This window comes from Brassica napus, chromosome A1 (genome assembly GCF_020379485.1).
Source record: "Brassica napus cultivar Da-Ae chromosome A1, Da-Ae, whole genome shotgun sequence".
Taxonomy (NCBI): Eukaryota; Viridiplantae; Streptophyta; class Magnoliopsida; order Brassicales; family Brassicaceae; genus Brassica; species Brassica napus.
Genome location: NC_063434.1, coordinates 30,546,547 through 30,567,379, shown reverse-complemented (window position 1 = coordinate 30,567,379; position 20,833 = coordinate 30,546,547). Strand labels below are relative to the sequence as shown.

At 35.4% G+C, this 20,833-nt stretch overlaps 6 protein-coding genes and 1 long non-coding RNA gene across 7 annotated transcripts; 3 read left to right on the top strand and 4 right to left on the bottom strand.

Moving 5' to 3' along the window:
- The first annotated feature begins 628 nt into the window (after nt 1–628).
- Nucleotides 629–1,210, top strand: LOC125579058. The gene is made up of 3 exons (XR_007317034.1): nt 629–702; nt 784–850; nt 946–1,210. It is a non-coding gene; the product is annotated as an uncharacterized LOC125579058 (long non-coding RNA).
- Nucleotides 1,211–1,890: 680 nt separating this feature from the next.
- LOC106386445 lies at nt 1,891–2,832 on the top strand. The gene is made up of 5 exons (XM_013826298.3): nt 1,891–1,984; nt 2,069–2,135; nt 2,218–2,313; nt 2,401–2,489; nt 2,579–2,832. Exons 1-5 carry the CDS (start codon nt 1,952–1,954, stop codon nt 2,666–2,668), a joined length of 375 nt encoding a protein of 124 aa, XP_013681752.2. The 5' UTR covers nt 1,891–1,951; the 3' UTR covers nt 2,669–2,832.
- Nucleotides 2,833–4,153: 1,321 nt separating this feature from the next.
- On the bottom strand, nt 4,154–7,090 carry LOC106366809 (stearoyl-[acyl-carrier-protein] 9-desaturase 5, chloroplastic-like). The gene is made up of 4 exons (XM_013806470.3): nt 6,820–7,090; nt 5,651–6,155; nt 4,768–5,208; nt 4,154–4,600 (listed from the first exon to the last, which is right to left on the bottom strand). The coding sequence occupies exons 1-4, from the start codon at nt 6,930–6,932 to the stop codon at nt 4,478–4,480; spliced, it is 1,182 nt and encodes a 393-aa protein (XP_013661924.2). The 5' UTR covers nt 6,933–7,090; the 3' UTR covers nt 4,154–4,477.
- Nucleotides 7,091–7,990: 900 nt separating this feature from the next.
- Nucleotides 7,991–9,479, bottom strand: LOC106366813 (putative Delta(7)-sterol-C5(6)-desaturase 2). Its single transcript, XM_013806473.3, has 3 exons — nt 9,096–9,479; nt 8,721–9,026; nt 7,991–8,397 (listed from the first exon to the last, which is right to left on the bottom strand). Exons 1-3 carry the CDS (start codon nt 9,319–9,321, stop codon nt 8,093–8,095), a joined length of 837 nt encoding a protein of 278 aa, XP_013661927.2. The 5' UTR covers nt 9,322–9,479; the 3' UTR covers nt 7,991–8,092.
- Nucleotides 9,480–9,692: 213 nt separating this feature from the next.
- LOC106366810 (delta(7)-sterol-C5(6)-desaturase 1-like) lies at nt 9,693–11,293 on the bottom strand. The gene is made up of 4 exons (XM_048740738.1): nt 10,905–11,293; nt 10,471–10,776; nt 10,078–10,390; nt 9,693–9,928 (listed from the first exon to the last, which is right to left on the bottom strand). The coding sequence occupies exons 1-4, from the start codon at nt 11,128–11,130 to the stop codon at nt 9,925–9,927; spliced, it is 849 nt and encodes a 282-aa protein (XP_048596695.1). The 5' UTR covers nt 11,131–11,293; the 3' UTR covers nt 9,693–9,924.
- A 5,681-nt stretch (nt 11,294–16,974) lies between these two features.
- LOC106387286 (mannose-6-phosphate isomerase 1) lies at nt 16,975–19,030 on the top strand. Its single transcript, XM_013827115.3, has 5 exons — nt 16,975–17,394; nt 17,576–17,743; nt 17,957–18,166; nt 18,257–18,523; nt 18,618–19,030. The coding sequence occupies exons 1-5, from the start codon at nt 17,056–17,058 to the stop codon at nt 18,930–18,932; spliced, it is 1,299 nt and encodes a 432-aa protein (XP_013682569.2). The 5' UTR covers nt 16,975–17,055; the 3' UTR covers nt 18,933–19,030.
- Nucleotides 19,031–19,067: 37 nt separating this feature from the next.
- On the bottom strand, nt 19,068–20,397 carry LOC125577777 (40S ribosomal protein S7). Its single transcript, XM_048739705.1, has 5 exons — nt 20,311–20,397; nt 19,921–20,006; nt 19,761–19,834; nt 19,389–19,695; nt 19,068–19,315 (listed from the first exon to the last, which is right to left on the bottom strand). The coding sequence occupies exons 2-5, from the start codon at nt 19,993–19,995 to the stop codon at nt 19,196–19,198; spliced, it is 576 nt and encodes a 191-aa protein (XP_048595662.1). The 5' UTR covers nt 19,996–20,006; nt 20,311–20,397; the 3' UTR covers nt 19,068–19,195.
- Nucleotides 20,398–20,833: the final 436 nt, after the last annotated feature.

The window sequence follows — 20,833 nt, the reverse complement described above, 5'->3', positions numbered from 1 at the left end:
TTAAAAGTTATTATATAATATTATATCTTTGTATATAAACATTTCAAAAAAATATTGTCGAGAGTTTCAAAATAAATAAAAGATAATATATAGTTGTAGATATAAAAGCTTAACATATTTTAATAAATTTATTTTTTGTATAAAAATATTATATAGTTTACGAATTTTAACTAATTTTAATGATGATTGATAATTTATTTAAATGAAACAATAAAAAAATTGTTAATTTGCCTATTTAATATAATTTTATAATTTTTAAATCTTATAAAACTTCTATTTTTGTATAATACAGAATCTAATTATATAATTTATTAAAAATAATATATAATTTTTATTTCTTTTTTATAAAAAAATTTAGTTAACATTGATTTATAAAAATATTATATTATTAATTACGAAATTAATTAATATGTTATTTTATAAAAATATTTAAATTTTAAGTAAGATTTTGTTAGATTTTTCTCAACAGATTTTGTTATAATTAAAAAGTAAAATTCAAATTTATAGTTGGTTTATTATTAATGTAAATAATCAAATATGTCATATTAACTATTTCTTTAGGTGGTCTTACTATGACTTACTAATGGTAGATAAAAATAGAACCATAAATTAATAGATTAGATGTGAACAAAACATAAGTGTGAGAAGCGAACCCTAAATTTTACGATTATGTCTCCGAATATGAGATCCATCTTTGCTCAGGTGCGTCGTAAATCTGATCATGGTATCATCTTCATCCTCTAAATTTCTCTGTTTGTTCGTTTGGGTTTGGACTGGACGCAGGTACGTCAAAAATCAGTACCGATGGGGAGTACCCGCAGTTTCTGTTCATCCTCAACCCACAGTGAAGGTAAAGTGTTCTGATTACACATCAGATATGCCAAATTGGAGACATTTCAAAAAAAATATATATATGTGATTTTCTTTGGTCATTTGTGACTGTAGAGTCGAAGAAAATAGCTATAGTTACTTTTGTTGTAACTCGAACCCTAGGATTTGCTTCCGGATATCTCATTGGTACGTGTAGAGAGGGAGAGTGGCAGAGATTTTTATTGTCTTAATCAGCTTTTAATACTTTTTCTTTGGTGTGTGATTGTATCAAGGCCATTATCTAATTGGTGATCTTGATAAGTTATATGAGGAGCGGATGCAAGAGGTACAAAATGAAATCAAAGAAGCACTTGATGTGACCATAATTGCTATAATATCTAATCTTTAACATCTCTTCTCGTGTTGACAGGATCTGAGGAAGGCTAAGGGAATGGAAGAGTTGTTGGCCAATGTTGCAAAACTCTCCAAAAAGTAGCCAATTAATTGGCTTTTGCTATATGTATAATGTGTGGGTATGTGCATGTGGTTTTGTCTAAACTTAAACACTTGTCTATGAGATTGCTTTCTTTTCGCTCTGTCAAAATATTTTAATTTCTTGTGTTTTTTTTCTGGGACCAAAGAGTATGTATGTAGTTGAGAATTAATGCTGTAAGGTGAGAATTAATGTTCTCTCTTACAACGATTGCAAATACAAGTGTCCTACCTTTCTCTACTTTGTAGTATTGTCTTTCTGTGATATTTGGTCCGATTTTAGTTGATAATAGTTTCACATGTTTTTCTATGGAGGCCCTAGTTCCATTACAAGCACTGTAAGCCTAAGCATAATTCGCAGGTTGATTATGTTTGTCTCTGGTAAGAAGGCTGGAAAGTTCTGATGTACGTTAAACTGATTTTCCACTGGTAAATGAAGAGATGAAAATTTATCTGCCTAGGCTTTTTGAATTACCATTCCCAACAATGTTGAAAGCAAAGGGTTTTCGAAAAAACTCTACATTTTAAATTAGCAAAAATTGAAGAAAGCTAGTGGTAGGGCATACGGCTCAATATAGTATATATTCAGATAATAATATTATCCCGCGCGGTGTGAGACAAATAAAGAAAGAAAGACCGAACCCTAACTATGTCGCCGAAAATGAGATCGATCTTTGCTCAGGTGCGTCGAGAATCCGATCGTGGTATATATACGATTTGTTCTCTGTTATATTTGTGCTTTCTCTAATATGACTGGTCTCGACAGGTACATCGTAAATCGGTTTCGATGGGGTCTCGCCGGAATTTCTCTTCATCCGCAGGTGACAGGAAAGGTAAAAAGGTTGTCTGATTCTATCCTCTCGGATCGTGATGATATTTTTGATGTAATTTGGATTTTTTTTTTTTCGATTGTAGCTTCTTCAGAGTCGAACGTTGCTGGTTTTGAGATGGCTAATGAGTTTAGCTTTGTCGATTCGGTGAAACTTGGATTATTTGCTTGGGGATCTTTGGGTAATGTGTCTAGATATAAAATATATAGAGAGAGAATAACAAATGCACATTTGTGATTGCTGCTTCTTCCTATTTTCTTACCCTCAGGGATGTACAAGCTTTATAAATACTACTATCCCAAGTTGCTGATATGTCAGGAAGAATATAAAATCCTGGTACAACGTCAGCACGAACTGGTATGATTACATGTGTGTGTGCGCTTTTGAAAGACCAAAAATAACTCATGGAGAATTAATTAACATCGTGTGCTCTTCTCTTATTTCAGTATGCGCAGATCAAGATGGATAATAATTCTCGCAAGCCTCACTTTGAAGAAATGTTTTATGCTGTGAACATCGAACAAAATAATGAATAGATGCTTGCATTGTTTTTTGTCGTTTGTTTTCTGTAATTTGCACCTTCTGTTTGTTTGCTCTTCATCTCTCTCTTGAAGAATGATGATCCCTAATGTTTTCATTTTAAGTGTTGGCCTAAACTATTTGATTCTCAGTGATATGTGAAATTCTGGCCTTTGATCTTTTTCTTTACTAGAAGGAGATTCGTGACTCCCTATCTTTCTTGCTGGTAATAAATGAATGATTCTGGAGAATTATGCTCTAATTAATCTTGTTCTTTCTTTAAACTTAGCAAACCTCTACCTCCAATTGAACCTCCCTCAAAGTTGTTAATCTTTAAAATAAACTCAACTACATTGATTCAAGTGAATCTCAAGAGTAATCCTCTCTCTCAATAAAACGCAAAGAATGAAGTGCCGGACCACAATATCTTCAGATCGGAAGCAATTAAAAAATAAACGCCTCTTAATGTTTAAACTGCTTGGAGAAAGCTAGGGCTAAGTCCCAACAGTAGATTTAAAATAAGACTTAATTGCACTCTAAAACATTATTATAAAGAAAGTCAAAAAGAAGAACAGCCAACCCTAAATTTCACGTCACGACCATGCCGCCGCCGAATATGAGATCGATCCTTGCTCAGGTGCGTCTAGAATGATCTAACTATGGTATCATTTTATTTCTCTGTCTGATTTGTTCGATTGGGTCTCTACAGGTACATAAAAAGTCGTTATCGATGCAGTCTTGCCGCAATTTCTCTTCACCCGCCAGCAAAGGTAAAGTTTGAATGATTCCTTATCATGAATGATCTGCTAATTTCGAGAGTCTGTGATTTTCTTTGTTGATTTGTGATTTTAGAGCCAAAGAAAAGATCTGACGTGGCTTCAGTGGTAGCTCGAACCCTCGGGTGTGCTACGGGACTTATCGTTGGTACGTACGTTGATAGAGAGAGATTTGTATATATTCCCTTAAATCAGCTTGTAATATTTATATATACTTTTCTTGTTCTTGTTGCTTGTATCAAAGGCTATCGTCTAACTCTGGAGGGACGCCTATGAATACTTCAACAAAACGGAAAAGTTATCTTGGTGGTCTATGTAATAATTATATGTTACGTTCCAACTTTCCTTTGAGATTGTTTTCTCTTTTGCTCTTTGTCAGAATATTAAAACTCGTGTGTTGTTTTCGTAGACCAACCGCATATGTAGTTGAGAATGCTTTATTAAAGTGATATCAATGCTCGTTTTGGAGCTCCTCTCATCTCTTTCTCTCTCTCTCTCACTATGTGTTTTGTTCTAAGGCACCAATACAATACTGAAGAATCAGGTACAGAGACTTTCTTCTTCTTTTAATGTGAGAGTAACATAAGAAAAAGAAGATTTGTGCGTTTGCAGTTATGGTTTCATCTAATAAGACTTTACTCTGTTTCAATTGTATTAAAACGTTCTTTTTAAGTTTCATCTTTGTTAAAACGGTCACTTTTGTTTAGTTGTTACTTGAACAAGAGATTTAAATTACAAACCATTCTTTGCTTATGAGAGAACAACTCAAACAGCTTTAGTACTGATACAACAAAAAGAGAATAGAACATAAAAGAACAAACTCTTAAAGTCTTTGTTCTTTAACCAGACATTATCGTTAGGAACACTCAAAACACCATTTTATGGTCTTCGACTAACTCAAAACAAGAAACATAACTATATCTACAGTGTTCTGTATAAAACAAAACATTATTCAAATGAACTTTCGAGGTCTTAAGACTGGTACGTCATCGGTGGAGATGTTTATGGCGGCTTACTCGGGGATCATTTGAAAGAGAGAGAGATGTTTACTTAAGCCCTAATCTCCCGACCAAATATCCAGCTGAACGGTACGTTTTTGGCTGCTTCTTTGGCTCTTCCTTGAGCTCTCTCTTCAATCTTGCGGATTCTTGCAGGTAATCCACATACAAAGTCCTGTCAGAGGCAAGGACAGAGTCAGAATTCAAGTTCATGTCCCCGATCAAATACACAAAACAGATCAAGCCGTCCAGCTAGTATATTATATTCATGACGAAGAAACCTACTAAGAGAGACTTCATAAGCTGATAGGTTTCATCACAACTTTTATGATGGTAATGTACCTGAGCCTTGTGTCCTTCACTAGAAAGGCCTGACAAAGTCTCAACGTTCCACCGTTCAACAAGAAACTCCAGAATATCAGCATAGTCCTTGGCGGTGTAGACACCAAGCCTCTGGGCAACGGTTGAGAAGTGCTCAAACAGGTTATCATCTTGGCCGTCGTACATTAAGTGCGCAGGCATCGAGATCTTTTTCTTCATCATATCAGCCAATCCCAAGATGGTTCCATCAGCGTCGATTTCAAAGAGCTTCTCCACAATCTTGGTGTAAGCAGTCTCGTGGCGCTTCTCATCAGCAGCAATGGTCCCGCATATCTGCGCAAGTTTCAAATCTCCAAGATCTTTCGCGTGTCTGGCAGTGTTTCCGTGGGAGATGAAGGTCGCTCTTTCTTGAAAGGATGTGTAGATGAAACCCAAGTAAGGGTTGTTTTCAGTTTTTGGATCCTAACAAGATAAAAACAATATCAATCATATATAACTAATTAAGGCTGGGATTTTTAACCGAACCGAAAAGTTCAGTTTCCGGTTCAGATGATCGGTAACAAAAAAATCGGTTCTCGGTTCAAAAAAAAAATTGGTTTTCGGTTCGGTTAATTAGATTTTCTAAAAAAAGTCAAACTGTACAAATATAAACCGAAAATCCGAACCGAACTAACCAAAATCCGAATCAAAATAATCGAACTAATCAAAATCTGAACCGATTTTTTTTAGTTTTACTCAATTTAAAGTTTTAAACCAAAAATTTCTGTAAAATTTTTTGATACGGAACTACCCGAGAACCGAACCGAACTGAACTTTTTTACGGTTCAATTCAGCAAAATTTTACCCGAACCCGCAGGCCTTAATCATACATGAGAAACATAGAATACAAATCAGAGAAGCTTACCATTCCAGAACCAATAAGGTACTGAATAGTCTTCTCAATCTGCCTCATATCAACTCTCCCAGACAAATAAAGATACTTGTTAAGCAAATCCCCATGCCTATTCTCTTCAGCAGTCCACGCCCTGGTCCACACCGCCCAAGGAGTAGGACTAGCTCCCGTCTCGTCCCTAACACCATCCAACGTGTTCAACATGGTCTGGTAAGTCGGAAGCGCTTCTTCAGTGATCATATCGCCAACGAGCACCACGAAATACTCGTCGGGAAGCTCCTTACACCGTTCCCTCAACTCCTTGACTTGGTCGTAGAACGCTTCTGACTCAGCTTCCGGGAGAAAATCAGTCGGCTGCCACGACTTCTCGACGGGTTTTAAGTAGGTCAAGAGGGTCTCATCAGCCCACCCTTCTAGGGATTTGAAGATCTCGAGTTTTTGTGGCGGCAAGGAGTGTTTCACTTGGACATGCACTTCTCGTGGAGGGATGTAGAGTTTCCTTCCGTTCGTAACCTCTCTGTAATTAAACCAAATAGAGTTTCAAACTCAGGACTTGAGCGACTGATGAAAATAAAATAGACTTATCAGTACTACACACAACAATCCTGAAAAAACACCAATAAGCTTCAGACAGTATATGTCTTTTCCTCGATGAATTAGTAATAACCATGATATTAAAAATCTGTCCTAAAAACCGATGCGAGCCGAAATGGTTTTTTTTTTTAAATATTCGATTTATACAAGATTTAAGCTATTTTAAATCGGTTTAAGCCATTCTAAATTAATTTAAATTAGTTTAAATTTGTTAATAACGTTAGTACAAATCCACAAATTTGACTACTTTTTAATTTAAATTAGTCTAAATTTGTTAATAATGTTAGTACAAATCCACAAATTTAACTATTTTTTTTTTGTTTTATATATATCTTAGTAATTCATCAAACTAATTTTATAATTAGATCTAAAAATCTTACACAATATATTCAGTCAATAATTTGTTAAACCCGCAGCCTAGGTTCCAAATAATCCGCCTAGTTGCTAATCCAACTAGTTACAGCCTTAGCTATTTTTTGAACATTGGTAATAACATAGATTTATTATCGACACTCAATCCAGAAACACACAGATCAGCAAAAATTTCGAAACATATGATTACGACAATGAAGGGAGAAAAGACTCACGTAGTAGCGGAGCGAATCGAAGAAGCAATGGGAGATCTGGATCCACGAGCTTGATGAGGACGATAGGCGTATGAAGAAGGCAAAACTACGATCCGGTTCATAGCCATCGCCATTTTCTTCTCTTAGTTTATTCTCTAACAAACTTGAGCAATCGAAGAAGATGAAAGTGATTTAAATAAGAATAACAACGGATCCCAAAGGTCGATTATTTCTATGTTGCTTTGCTGCTACGAGACTGTGACAAATGTGAAGGTTTTGATGAGTAAAGAACAAAAGCTTTTGGGTGGGCGTGATGATCGAGCTATGGACATGTGTATGTATGCAACTTTTATTTTTCTTCTCTAGAATATCCTTCAGGTGCTCTTTTATTTACGTCAATGCCACACTCAGATATTTTTCGCTGCTTTTTTCACAGGCCCATGGGCCGAATGATATAATATGACCCATTGTTTTGTCAAATTATTGGGCCTAAATTATGCTTCGACTAATCCCAACAGTTTTAACCACTACCAACTCCGTAAACCGGGGTCTAACCAGTTAAACCATATGACAAGTAACTAAACAAGAGTAAGCTTTCAGCTTCAGTATTTCTTTCATATCTTAGCCTCGCCAAAATTATTCAAGAATCAAGATTGTGGAAGAAACCTTCATAACCTGTCCAGGGAAAACGCAATTACTTGTTATAAACATCAAGCATCAAATTCATTGACAACGTTTCTAATAATGACTTGGTGATTCTATATTTCACAGCTCATTCTTATGGTGAGCTAAATATGTCATTGCCCCACCTAACTGGTTTTCTTCTGATCTGAGAAAAGTCTACACTTAAACATCGCAGTGGTTAAAGGAGCCATAACAATATTAAATGTGCAGGCATAGAGATCTGTGACACAGTGACTCTGTGGGACAACCCATTCAACACAAGTGGGGAGCATTGACAATATTTATGCTTTCTATGTGACCCATCTACAAGAAGTCAAGAACTAGTTGATTATGAAAGCGTATATTTGGCTATATTTTATACCTTTAATTTTCTGTATTTTTATGTTGTTAGATTTCTTACCTTAACTGAAAAATACAAACTTTGCCTATTATAGATGCTAGTGTTGCATCTATATATATCAACCTTGTACTTACCATATTAAGTATTATTTAAAGACAAGTCAGAAACTTGCAGCTAATAGTGCAATCATGTTTCTCATTCCAACAAAGTGATATTACAAAGGTTTAAGACTAACGAGTACAACAACAAAAATGTGTACGTTGAACATTCTTACTTTTCTTTCTCATTAAAGCTGTCGTCTTCAGCTAAAGGAACCTTTAGTGAGCCAAACAGCCAATCCATGCAAATGGTATAATGGCCATAGTTATGCTTGTATGTTGTATGGTGTATGGTATGGTGTCCTGCACCCATTATAAGCCATATGTTACCATTGATGCAATCATGGTTGCTCACTGTCCATATCCCTTCCATAATCAAAAGACTCAAATGTGTTATGAGATGTATCGGCACTATGAACAGAGCTATCACATGCGGTACTGCCTGAAGTATCCCATCCAGTGGATGGAACGCAAGCCCTGAATATCCAAAAAACGTTCAAGCAATGTTATATATTATCAATTATTGAAATTATGGAGATTATTAGGCTATGAAACTTAATCTCTAAAGAAAGAGTTCGCATCAAAAGTTTTGATAAAACATAAAAAAATATATAAAAGAACTAGACCAATCTACTTATCGATAATTAATTTTAAGTTGGAAGTCCAGGAATCTTAAAACCAAGTTTATAGACCGACCGTTTCTAGTATCGACATTCTCGAATTTGGAGTTAAGTTTCAGTTAACTACTTAACTCCTAAGGCAAGCAGGTTTGAAAAAGAGTTCTTGAGAGTGTGACATACCAGCAAATGGAGAGAGAGTGTTTTGCTTGTTGTACATATGGTGGGTTGCATGGAGATACTTATAGAGAAATTTATTGTCATGAGTCATTTTGTGAACCCAATAAATCATAAACTCAACTAAAACAAGATAGAACGCGATGTAAACCAAACAGAGGAACCAGTTGAACTGATCAAGTGTAGAGTAACATTTGGTCCAACCACGCTCGATCATATACTCAGAGACAGTTGGAACAAGTGCGGACCAAGGCATAGCCTTCATTGCCACATATATTTGTAGAATCATTGCCTTTCTCGTAGGAACAGAATCTGAAGAATATTGTAGATTCATAAAAAAAAAAAAGAGAGGTCAAAACTAAACTAAAAAAATAAACTCACCTTGAGGGACGTAAACGTTGAGTTTGAGGTAATAGATGTAGAAGCACCAGAGGAAGCCTGAGATAAAGTAAAGTAAGTTTCCGGCTAAGTAATTCCGGAGCCATGTTTGGAGGAAATGTGGCAAAGGCTCCCATAGATTCGCCGGCAAAAGGTGGCTCAGAACCATCCGGTTGTAAAACGTTGTCTCCTCGACGAACCGAGCAAGAAACTCATGGTTCGACGCCATGTTTCCTCCGGGGAAAAAAAAGTCAAACTCTAGCTGATAATGTGTTTATGAGTGTTTGAGAGAGAAAGAATCTCTGCGTAGATGACAGAGAGGCTTTGTGAGTTATGATAATGTGCACATGCTGTTCCTTGGTATAGTAAGCTAGTTCTTCCATGCATTTATTAGTTATCTACAGAACCATCACCTCAAATTATTCGTCAAAAAACATCACCTCAAATTATATCATATTCTCATTACGCAGTTATATGTTGAATAACGTAGTCCTTGGTTATGGTACGTCTAATACTAGCCGGTCCACTCTGGCCCAGCTAGAACCATTTAATCTGCGCTTATTTTAAACGTGTAAGAGTAGATAGGCCCGGACCTTAAACTGGTCATAATCCAACGTTCTTTACTTAAGAACAGGCTAACAAGACTACACGAACCGGACTTGGCAAATGAACACACTATAACAACAAACAAATAAGTGTCCTTTTAGACATAACCACATCATCCAGAATTGGGATTTAAATTTCCAAATTTGAAATTTCTTGCTGCAAACTATATACGGTGAGATATTTATTGGCAGTTCCCCCACAACATTTAATTTTGAAGACCAAACATTTACCTGAATTAAACAAGACAACAAATGTGCAGTCAATGTTTCTAAGCATATAATTGGAAAGGTTGAGAGAGACACATGAAGTAAAAGGTTTGAAACTTTGAACAAACAAGCAAAACACAAGAAGACATAACGAAAAAACGGGGCATGCTCACTCTGCTTTATTGGAACTGTCTTTGTTGTTGTCAACTTCTTCCAAGAGAGGGTCCCTAAGAGAGCCAAACATCCAATCCATCCATATGGTATAGTGACCATAGTTATGCTTGTAAGTAGTGTGGTGTATCGTATGGTACCCTGCACCCATCACAGGCCAAATGTTACCGTGGATGCAGTCATGGATGTTCGCTGTCCATATCGCTTCCATGAACAAAAGACCTAGATGGGTTGTGAAATGAATCGGCACTATAAACAAAGCAACCACGTGCGGTACAGCCTGAAGTATCCCGTCTAGTGGGTGAAACGCAAGCCCTGGAAAAAAAAAACGTAATAAAGTTAGATGCCACATTCTTACATAGACTAGAGAGTATAAGAAACTGAATAATACTTACCGGCAAAGGGAGAAAGTGTGTTCTGCTTGTTGTAGATATGATGGGTGGCATGGAGATACTTATAGAGAGGCTTAATGTCATGAAGCTCTCTGTGCATCCAATAAATACCAAACTCGACTAAAACAAGATATGTCGCGATTGAAACAAAGTAGAGGATCCAGCTGACTTCGCCTACTCTTGAGTAACATTTGGTCCAACCACTTTCGATCATATACTCAGATACAGTTGGAAGCAGAGTGTACCAAGGCATCGCCTTCATTGCCACATAGATTTGCAAAAGCATAGCCTTTCTTGTCGGAATAGCATCTGAAGACAAAGTAGATTCAGACCAAAGAAAAAAAAAACTTTTCTTTAAATTGAAATTCCGACAAGAACCAATCAGACAATAACAGAATCGAAGTAATCACTAATGTTCGGTAATAAAAGCAAATCACCTTTGGGGAGATAAACGTTGAGTTTGAGGTAATAGATGTAGAAGCACCAGAGAAAGCCGGAGATGAAGTAAAGTAGGGTTCCGGCGAGGTAGTTCCGGAGCCATGTCTGGAGGAAATGCGGCAATGGATCCCATAGAGTCGACGGCAAGAGGTGACTCAGAACAATCCGATTGTAAAACGATGTTTCGTCCACGAACTGCATCAGATACGCAGCATCCACCGCCATTTAATTTAGATTCGTCGGAATCGGTGCCGGGGAAGGAGATAATATTCGCCGGAGTGATTTTTTTTTTTCACTTTTAACTTTTCCTGAACTGGAACGAGTCAACTGTACTGATAATGCATGTCACAGAGAGAGAGAGAGAGAGAGAGAGAGAGAGAGAGAGAGCAATCAAAACTCATTCAGATCTCAGACACTCAGTTCTGATTGAAACTCTTGGCCCACTTTTTTTTTATCGAAATAACTGTAATTCTTCCCTATATTTTGTTCTATTTACAGATTAAGCCTTGTACTTCTAAATAGCGACTACTAACCTGTTTCACTTGGTTTATGATTAATAACTGTAAGGATAAAGAAAGTATGCAACGTTTGTTTGACAAAAAGGAGTATAAAAATTCAAGATTTGTGCTAGGACACGTTTTGAAAAATACTATGACTATGACTGCTACTATCTTCAAGTATTCAATTTTTTATAAAATTTATTCTAGATTTCAACGAGTGATTAAATTGATGATCACTATCATGTCAAACTACGCTTAACATGTAATATTTTAAAAAGTGGAGCCGATTAGGAATTTGAATAAAATTAGTGTAAATAAAAAAATATGTGGGTGAAACTGAAAATACTAAAAGAAAGAGGGGGGGAATATAAATGCTAGTGGAAGTGGTACACCAAGACAAGGAAAAAACAAAAGAGTTGAGTCCAGAGAAGATGACGTGCCCGCACGCATGTCTGAACGAATTAAAAGTACTGGGACCAATCATATTGTAATGGGCTAATATCTGAAGGCCCAAACTATAAAACTCATACTCGTTAATACAATTCTAATTTCGCCGCCAAGAGGTGGCTCAGAAGTCGGAACAATGCGATTGTAAAACAAGGTTTCGTCCACAAACTGCATCAGATACGCAGCATCCACAGCCATTTAATTTAGATTCGCCGCCCGAGAAATTGACGATTAACCGGCATCGGTGCCGGTGCCGGGAAACGAGAGAATATTTGCCGGAGTACTTTTCCCTAACTGGATCAGTGGATCAAGTCAACTGTACTAATAGCGAATGCTACGGAGAGAGAACAATCTAACATTCATCCCAATTCTTAAGACAGTAACAATCACTTTTGACCCACTTTGTTTTTTATCGAAATAGCAGCTGTAATTCTTCCCACTAATTCACTTTATTTACAAATTAAACCTTGTACTTCTTTGAAGCCATTATTAACCGACATCAATATATGTTTATATAATTGATAAATGTAAGAATTTAAAAAAAAAGAATAAAAGGTTATGCAACTTTTATCTGATAAAAAGGTTGAATAATTCAAAATTTTGCATTAACACACTCTAGTAGATCTAGCGGCGGTAGGCCTGGGCATTTTATCCGGACCCGAGGACCCGACCTGGAACCGACCCGAAAATACAGGTTCGGGTCCAGAACCGGAACCGAAAATTTTACCCTATTGGGTTTAAAGATGGAGGACCAGCGAGTAGCAGGTTCGGGTCTAGAACCGACCTGGGACCCGAGTATTTTAAGAACCAAAAGTTAGTAGATTTTATTAGTCTTTATATGTGTTTCGGGTCTACTGCAGGTTTTCAGATTGTATTTTCTTATGGTTATTGCTCGTTTTCAAAATTTCAAGTTTGGCGGTCGGGTAAAATTAAAGATTCATGGGTACAAGTACACCCGAAACACATATTTTAGACCAAAAATATATAGAACTGACCCGAAAAAAATCAGGAACCAACCCGAAAATGTGCCATCTACCCGAACATGGACCCGAAATACTTGGACCCGACCCAAAACATTAAAGAACCGGAAAAAATTTGGGTATTAATGGGTACGAGAAAAATGGACCCGAACCGACCCGACCCGGACCCGACAAGACCCGACCCGAATTTTTTAAAGTACCTATGTGGGTCCAAAACTCCAGGACACGGATCCGGAAAGACCCGACCCGAACCCGACCCGAGGATCCGGATGTCCAGGCCTAAGCGGCGGCGTGAAATGACGAATTTGTTAATTTGGTAAAATTAAAACTTAAGAAATTTGATGAAACTAGAATTCGAAAAAATACTAAAATTTTATGGCATGAATACAAAGAAAATGACGAATCAGATGCAATTTTCAAAATTAAAATAAGAAATAGTGCACAAAGCACTGAAACTAAAGAGCTTTATTGTTCAGTAAAGCTAGTACAATTAGAAGATATTTAGAAAATCTTATAGTCTTTTCGATTTTTACAATTTCATTATTTTGTTTCTTCTCTTGTTTTTGAGAAATTGTTTTCTAAGTCCTTTTTCAAAAAAAAATTTTCTAAATTGCATAATATTTTAATATTCTATATCTTTCTTTTTCATATTTTTTAAAATACTTTTATTTTTGTGAATAGTTCTATGTTTTTCTGGATAGTTTCTTCAAAATGATTTTATGGGATATTGAAAACATTCACATAAAATCATACCAAGTTGATGCGGCGCATCTTCGCATCAACTCGTTTCTCACCGTCCACGTTTACAATGATCGTGTTTTACCGGCGATTCTTGCATCTGGTAAAAGAGGCTTTAAAGCTGTGAAACTATAACTATTTTAAGAATAATCAGTGTGTAACTTTTATTTGATAAAAGACTGAATAATTAAAAAAATGTATTAAAAACTCTCTAATAAAACTTGATGAAACTCAAATTCGAGAAAATACTAAAATTTTATCGCATAAATATAAGGAAAATGACGAAGCAAATAACAATTTCTATAACTAAACTAAGAAATAGTGCACAATCAAAGAAAGTAAAGAGCTTGATTGTTGAGTAAAGCTAGTACAATTAAAAAATATTTGGTAAATTTTATAATCTTTTTGATTTTTTTGTTATTTCGAATTTCATATTTTTGACTTTTCTCTAATCTTTTAGAGATTTTTTTATATGTCTTTCTCAAAAGTTTTTTTTATAAATCACATAGTATTTTAAATATTTTATATCTTTCTCTTTCGTAGTTTTTAATTTCTTTTCTTTTATGCGAATATTTCTCTATTTATTAGAAAATTTCTATTAGGTTTTTGAAAGTTAGTATCAGAAATCATTAGAGTTTAGTAGAGGAGACCACTGATGCATAGTTCCAATTCTGATTTAGGATTTAAGTGGTGAAAAAAATCGAATAATACTAAAATTTGAAAAAAAAACATATAACTTTACGGCGTGAAAATAAATAAAATGTTGAATCCGAACAATATCAATCTAATGATAATGATATACTCCCTCCGTTTTTTTATATATGACGTTTTAGAGGATTTTTTTGTTCCAAATTATTTGACATTTTCAATTTTTTATGTAAAATTTATGACTAATTAATGCTAGATGACCAATGATATTATAGTTTCTATTTTATTATTGGTTAAATTATGGTTAGGTAAATAATTAATAATGTTTTTATTTAGAAATTAAATATTTCTTAATTTATGTGTATAATCCTAAAGCGTCATATATAAAAAATGGAGTAACATATAATAAATTCGATTTTGACAAACTTGTTAATTCATGCCCCACTCTTTTACTTTTTGCATATCCTCGCCTATAACAAAAGAACCTTATTAAATCAATTTATCTTGCGTCAACATGAGAATCCACACAAATTCTTGTAAGAAAACATGAAAACCAGCAAAAAATGATTCATGATAGGCCAATAGTTAAGTTTAATAGAGCTTTTTCGTGTCTACGAACTATTTTAGATTTTTCAAGTTCTCTTATTGATTTTAATTTATATAGATTTCAATTATAATTAAATAATAAATAATCACGTATACGTATTATATGATTAGAATGTATTAGCTTAAATTGAGGACCTAATTTGGAATATGAGTATTAATGTAAATAAATATATTCGGATGAAAACTACAAAATAGTAAAAGAAGGGTGGAAATGCTAGATAAGTAGTAGGAGGCAATCAAAGACATTTTAAGATGCAAGTCTTCAAGACAAAAAAACAAACAACCAAGAGAGTTAAGAGCATTTATATCCTCATTCCATATTTTACATCAAAATGAGGTAGAAAATAGGATAATGAACAAATGTCGGATCAAATTAAAAGTTTTAGGCCCATGATATTTTAATGGGTTATATTGAAAGCCCAAACTAACCTAGTACACTTAATGAACCAAAAGTTTTCCCTTCATTATTAAAAAACAAGATGTGATTATTATTTTTGCTCTTGAATGTCTTAAGACGTTTACTTTACAGATTCTAAACTAGTTTTTGGTTTTTGTTTTTCAAAAACTACTTTATTAACTAATCAAGATTTTGAGAAAATGGATTCCCTAAAATTTAGGAAAACTAGTTTTTGGAAAAACTACCCATTTGTACACAAAAACCAAAATCTATCATTTTTCAGTTTTGTAAAGATGTGATACGATGGCTGCAACTGAATGCACATATTTTGGAATAGAATTGTATGGAATGAGTCATTCATGAAGATTCCATAAAAAATGTTACCATTTGAGATGAATTAAAAATAAAATGCAAGGAATGGAATGTAATGGAATGGAATGAAATGGAATGGAATATGTGGAATGCAATGGAATGTAGTTGAAAAACATTCAGCAACAAAAAGTCTCGTGAATGTAAGGAATGGAAAATAAAATAAGAATTTTATGTTAATTAAAGTTTTTATTTAATTTAAAATAAATCTATTTTCATTCCACTACATTCCTGCAAATAACTACCATTCATGTTAAGTAGATATTTATATTTCCATTCCATTTATTTTTATAACTGCTACTGTTCCATTTACTCGTATTCCATTTTTTGAATTCATCCTATTCCTCATATTCCTGTAACTTAAAACCAGTTGCAGCCGATGACTTTTTTATTTTTTTTTTTGTTTTATTACATTTTTATTTAATAGATAGTGATATAACTGAAACTAATTAATAGCAAAAAATAAATGAATAATAGTCCAAGTTATTAATCAACACTTTAGACATGTAATTTGAAAATTCAATTATTACTATTTATGTTGTAATATTTAAGTTGCATAAATTCTATTAAGTTTGACCATATTTTCTAAATACAACTTAAATTTAATAGTTTGTTTTAAAGCTTAACTAATTGTATATTTTTCTCAAGATATAAAATTAAATGTATTTTAAAATTTAGCTATTATTTTTTGTTTTATAATATATTTTTGAAAGTTTGATATAAGTTTGTTTATTTTTAGTGATAATAATAACTTTTGTATTTTCATGGTTTTCAAAATAAATATTATTAATAATCTATTTTACTTTGAAAAACAAAAACCAAAATCTAATGTTACCATTCAAGTTTTAAGAAAATCTAAAATCTACAGTAAAATCAAAAACCAAAAACTAAAAACCAAAATCTAAAAACTAAAAACCAAAAACTAAAATCCAAAAACCATATAAACAATCATCACCTAAAAGATTTCCAGGTTTAAATTGATTATTTTTAAATAAATAAATTAAAGATACAACCTTAACGCTATATTATTTTTTCCCCTCGTGTTGTTGATTATTATATTCTTATGTCTTTAATTTATATAAAGACCTAATTTGGAATTATTATAGCTTGTAAATTACAAATGTATTATCAGACGTGAGAGTGGAGTGGGTCATCGTGAGAGTGAACGTGGACAGCTAGCAAACGGCCCACAACCCATGAACGACGTTAAATTCCGTCGGCAAACCACGTGATTTATCATAACATCTGTCAGTTATCAACCCTCCTCAAGTTTAAACATCTCAACCCCCACATCTATATTTTATTCCCCTTTTGAACCTCGTACTTTCGATTGTGCAATCACACCCTCCTCTGTTTTATAAAAGAAAAAAATATCAACGAGATTGCGGGAACTCGCAATTGAGTCTTCTTCCATGGGAGCTTAGCAACCACCATCTTCGATTCGTTGATCTTCATTTCCGGCGTAATGGAGATCGCTACCGTCGTGAAGGCAAACGGCGGTTGTCGACGGCGTCTTCTCCCATTGAAATGCTCCGTAAAGGATTACGCTTGGGGCACGATCGGGTCGGATTCGCTCGTTTATAAGGTTTACACGGCGAATTGCGATGACCGGATCGATTCGACGACGAAGAGGCCGTACGCGGAGCTTTGGATGGGGACTCACGAGTCGGGTCCGAGTTACTTGGAGGAGGATGCTGATGGCTCCAGTGGCGTGACGCTTAGATCGTGGATTAATGAAAACCCTGAGTCTCTTGGAGACAGGGTTTTGGAGAAATGGGGCTGCGATCTCCCCTTTCTCTTCAAGGTAACATACATTGTAATAATTTCACAAAGATCTCTGCTTTTTATTTGCTTTTGATGTTTGGTCTGAGAGAGAATTGAATCATTTACTGGTACATTGTAGTAATTTCACAAAGTTCTCTGTTTTTTTAATTGCTTTTGATGTTTGGTCTGATGGAGAGTTGAATCTCTTACTGTTTTGGTAGGTGTTGTCGGTGGCGAGGCCATTGTCGATTCAAGCACATCCGGATAAGGTTTTGGCAAAGAAAATGCATAAAGCTCATCCCAATCTATACAAAGATGACAATCACAAACCAGAGATGGCATTGGCTTATACTCAGTTCGAGGCTCTTTGTGGGTTTATACCTCTTCAGGTAAAATTGCTGCTATGTTATCACTTTGTTCATCTTCCTCAAAGTTTTTGTGTGTTTTATTTAATATAAAGATGAAACTTTGCAATGGCCCACTTAGTTTCCAAGTTTCGACAAGTATAGAACACGTGTTTATTTGGTCTGTGCATCTAATTTTCTTGATAAGAATAGTTTAAATGAGTGCTAACTAAGTTTGTTGTTGTACAAATATTCCAGGAGCTGAAGAGTGTGATTCGTGCTATTCCGGAGATTGAAGAACTTGTTGGGAGTGAAGAAACAAACCAAGTCTTCTGCATCAGTGAACATGATGAGGAGAAAGTTAAATCTGCTGTCCGAACCATCTTCACCCTGCTGATGTCTGCAGGACCTGACACAACAAAGCAGATTGTGTTCAAACTAAAACGCCGTCTGCACATGGAGAGTCAGGTCAGCCATCTTATTTCTGTTGGTTCCTCCTCGGACAGATTGTCTTGTTAAATGTCACTGCCTGAAGCCTACCCTTGCGGTTTAATGCAGGAACGCCATCTGACAGAAAAGGAGCGGCTGGTGTTGAAGCTAGAGAAGCAATATCCAAATGATATAGGGGTCATATCTGCGTTCTTCTTCAACTACATAAAGCTCAATCCTGGTGAAGCCTTGTACCTCGGTGCAAACGAGCCTCATGCATACTTATTCGGTGAGTGCATTGAGGTCATGGCGACTTCAGACAATGTAGTAAGAGCTGGTCTCACTTCCAAGCCTCTGGATATCCAATCACTTTGTTCCATGCTCACATATAAACTGGTAAACCCTTACACAACTTAAAACCAAACTCACCAAGAAGTAAAAATGTTTGCATTTTGGTTACTGAGTGCTATCTTATCTCTGGTGTTTTCAGGGCTTTCCTGAAATCCTAAAGGGAACAAGGATTAGACCATACATTACTAGATACCTCCCGCCTTTCGAGGAATTCGAAGTTGATATCTGTGATCTTCCCTCTGGAGCCTCGACCGTGTTTCCCTCTGTGCCAGGTCCTTCTCTTCTGCTTGTAATCCATGGTGAAGGAAGAATGTCTACAGACGCTTCTGCAGATGAGGTTTCAGTGGGAGATGTTCTGTTTGTGCCTGCAGATACTGAGATTCAATTGAAGTCTTCATCAGACTTGAAGCTGTACAGAGCAGGAGTGAACAATAGGTTTTTGTATTCTCTATAGTTTAAACTACACACACAAGCCTTTCTCTCAGTGAATGTATCAAACTGTGTCAATGCACTTTATGTGCCAATAAATTACAAATTCGATTTGTTTTTTTTTTGAGACGATGTTTGTTAAACTGTGAATGCTGTAAGATATAGAAGAAAGGTCTTATTGAACAGAAAATTGAGGAAGAGTGCGAAGCAACTTAAACAAGAAAATCTTTCCAACACAGAACCAAAACTATCCGACAAAAAAAAAAGAAACAAGCATTTTATCTCCTTTTAAGGATCAGCGACTGGGTACTCGAAAACTACATCTTTCCCTGTAAGTTTCCTGTACACACCAACCATAGTCTCAAGCTTGTACTCAGTGTTGTTCCTCTCCTTAGGCTCCAAATACACCTGGCATTAAAACATGTTTAATAAGAGACTAAAGCAAATGAAAGAACAAGAGAATTGTGTAAGCTTTTCTTACCTTCATGATCTTGGTGCCATCAACACGGTATCTGGTACGCTTTCCAACAATCTCAGCAGGGTAAGCGACATCCTCCAGCATGGCTTCATGGACGGATGTGAGAGTCCTGTTGCGCGGTCTCTGAACAGCAGAGCCTTTCTTAGGGGGACGCATGATTCTTCTGGTGGCAACAAAGATAACATCGTTACCGCTGAACTTCTTCTCGAGCTCTCTCACAAGACGGGAATGAATCTTGCGGAATGCTTTCCTCAGTCTGAACGGGACGTAGATCACAACAGCCTTGCGGTTGCCAGCAATATCCATTGAACTGCACAGAAAGAGAGATCTCAGCCCATGTTAAGACCGTTGCAGCCTCTAGAAATGAGTACTTACACAGCTTGGTTGATGTAGAGATCTTTCAAGTCACTTTTCAGCTCCTGGTTGGTGTTTTCCAAATCAAAGAAAGCCTGGGAATAAAGAAACAACATTTTAAATTAAGAAAAAAAACAAAAACATTTGCAAGATTAAGAGAAAAAAGACAAGAAGCAAGAACCTGAGCGACTCGCTCCTCAAACTCAGTTGGTGCAACACCCTTATCCTTGTGGATCTTGTTCTGAGCTGAGAACATCTTTGCAGATTCTAAAACAATTTTAAACACAGAAACAATAATCCAATAAAAAATTTGATAGCTTTAAATCAAAAGAAACTCTTAGCTCGCTAGTGAGAATGATCTACATTTCTCAATTGATTACAAAAGCTAATGTCTTTTAAGCAGATCACACTAATTATAACACTAATCAAACCAATGAGGATAACAGCTCTCACTAAAGCTAACAACTTTCTCCCGACAAGAGTCAAATTAGATTAAGACAAAACGTCGATTAGCTTCCAAAACGCAAACAGAATCGCATGAGATCGGAGAGAATCGTATTTTGAAGCGTACCAGTTGACAACGACGAAGAGCTCTAGAAGGTTTACCGTTAACAGCTTCCGGCTTTCAGAGCTTCGCGTTCAGAGGAGGCGATACAATCTGGTAAGCAAAGGTTTAAATACTAAGGGTTTCTATCGAGATCCTATTACTTAAATGGGCCGTTAATCTCCTCATGGCCCAATATATATTCGCATTACTCAAAATGGGCTGTGAATAGGTTTATATAAGGGATAGGTCGAATAAATATTAGTTTTGTCCTATTTGGCCCAATATATTCGCATTAAAGTATGAGAATTGGTTTATTTATCAATTAGAATGAAATAATTTGTCACAATCATAGAATAATTTTGTAAGCTAATGGAATGACTAATTGGTGGTACTTGCTAGCATCTTTGCTTAAATGCTTGGGATGTACGGTTTGCGACCAACGATTGGACCATTCAGACCAAACAAACTAGTAAAAAATAAGGGAAACGGTTTTGATGGTTTCTTTGTAATAACTAACGACGTGCGACTAATATATAATTACGAATTA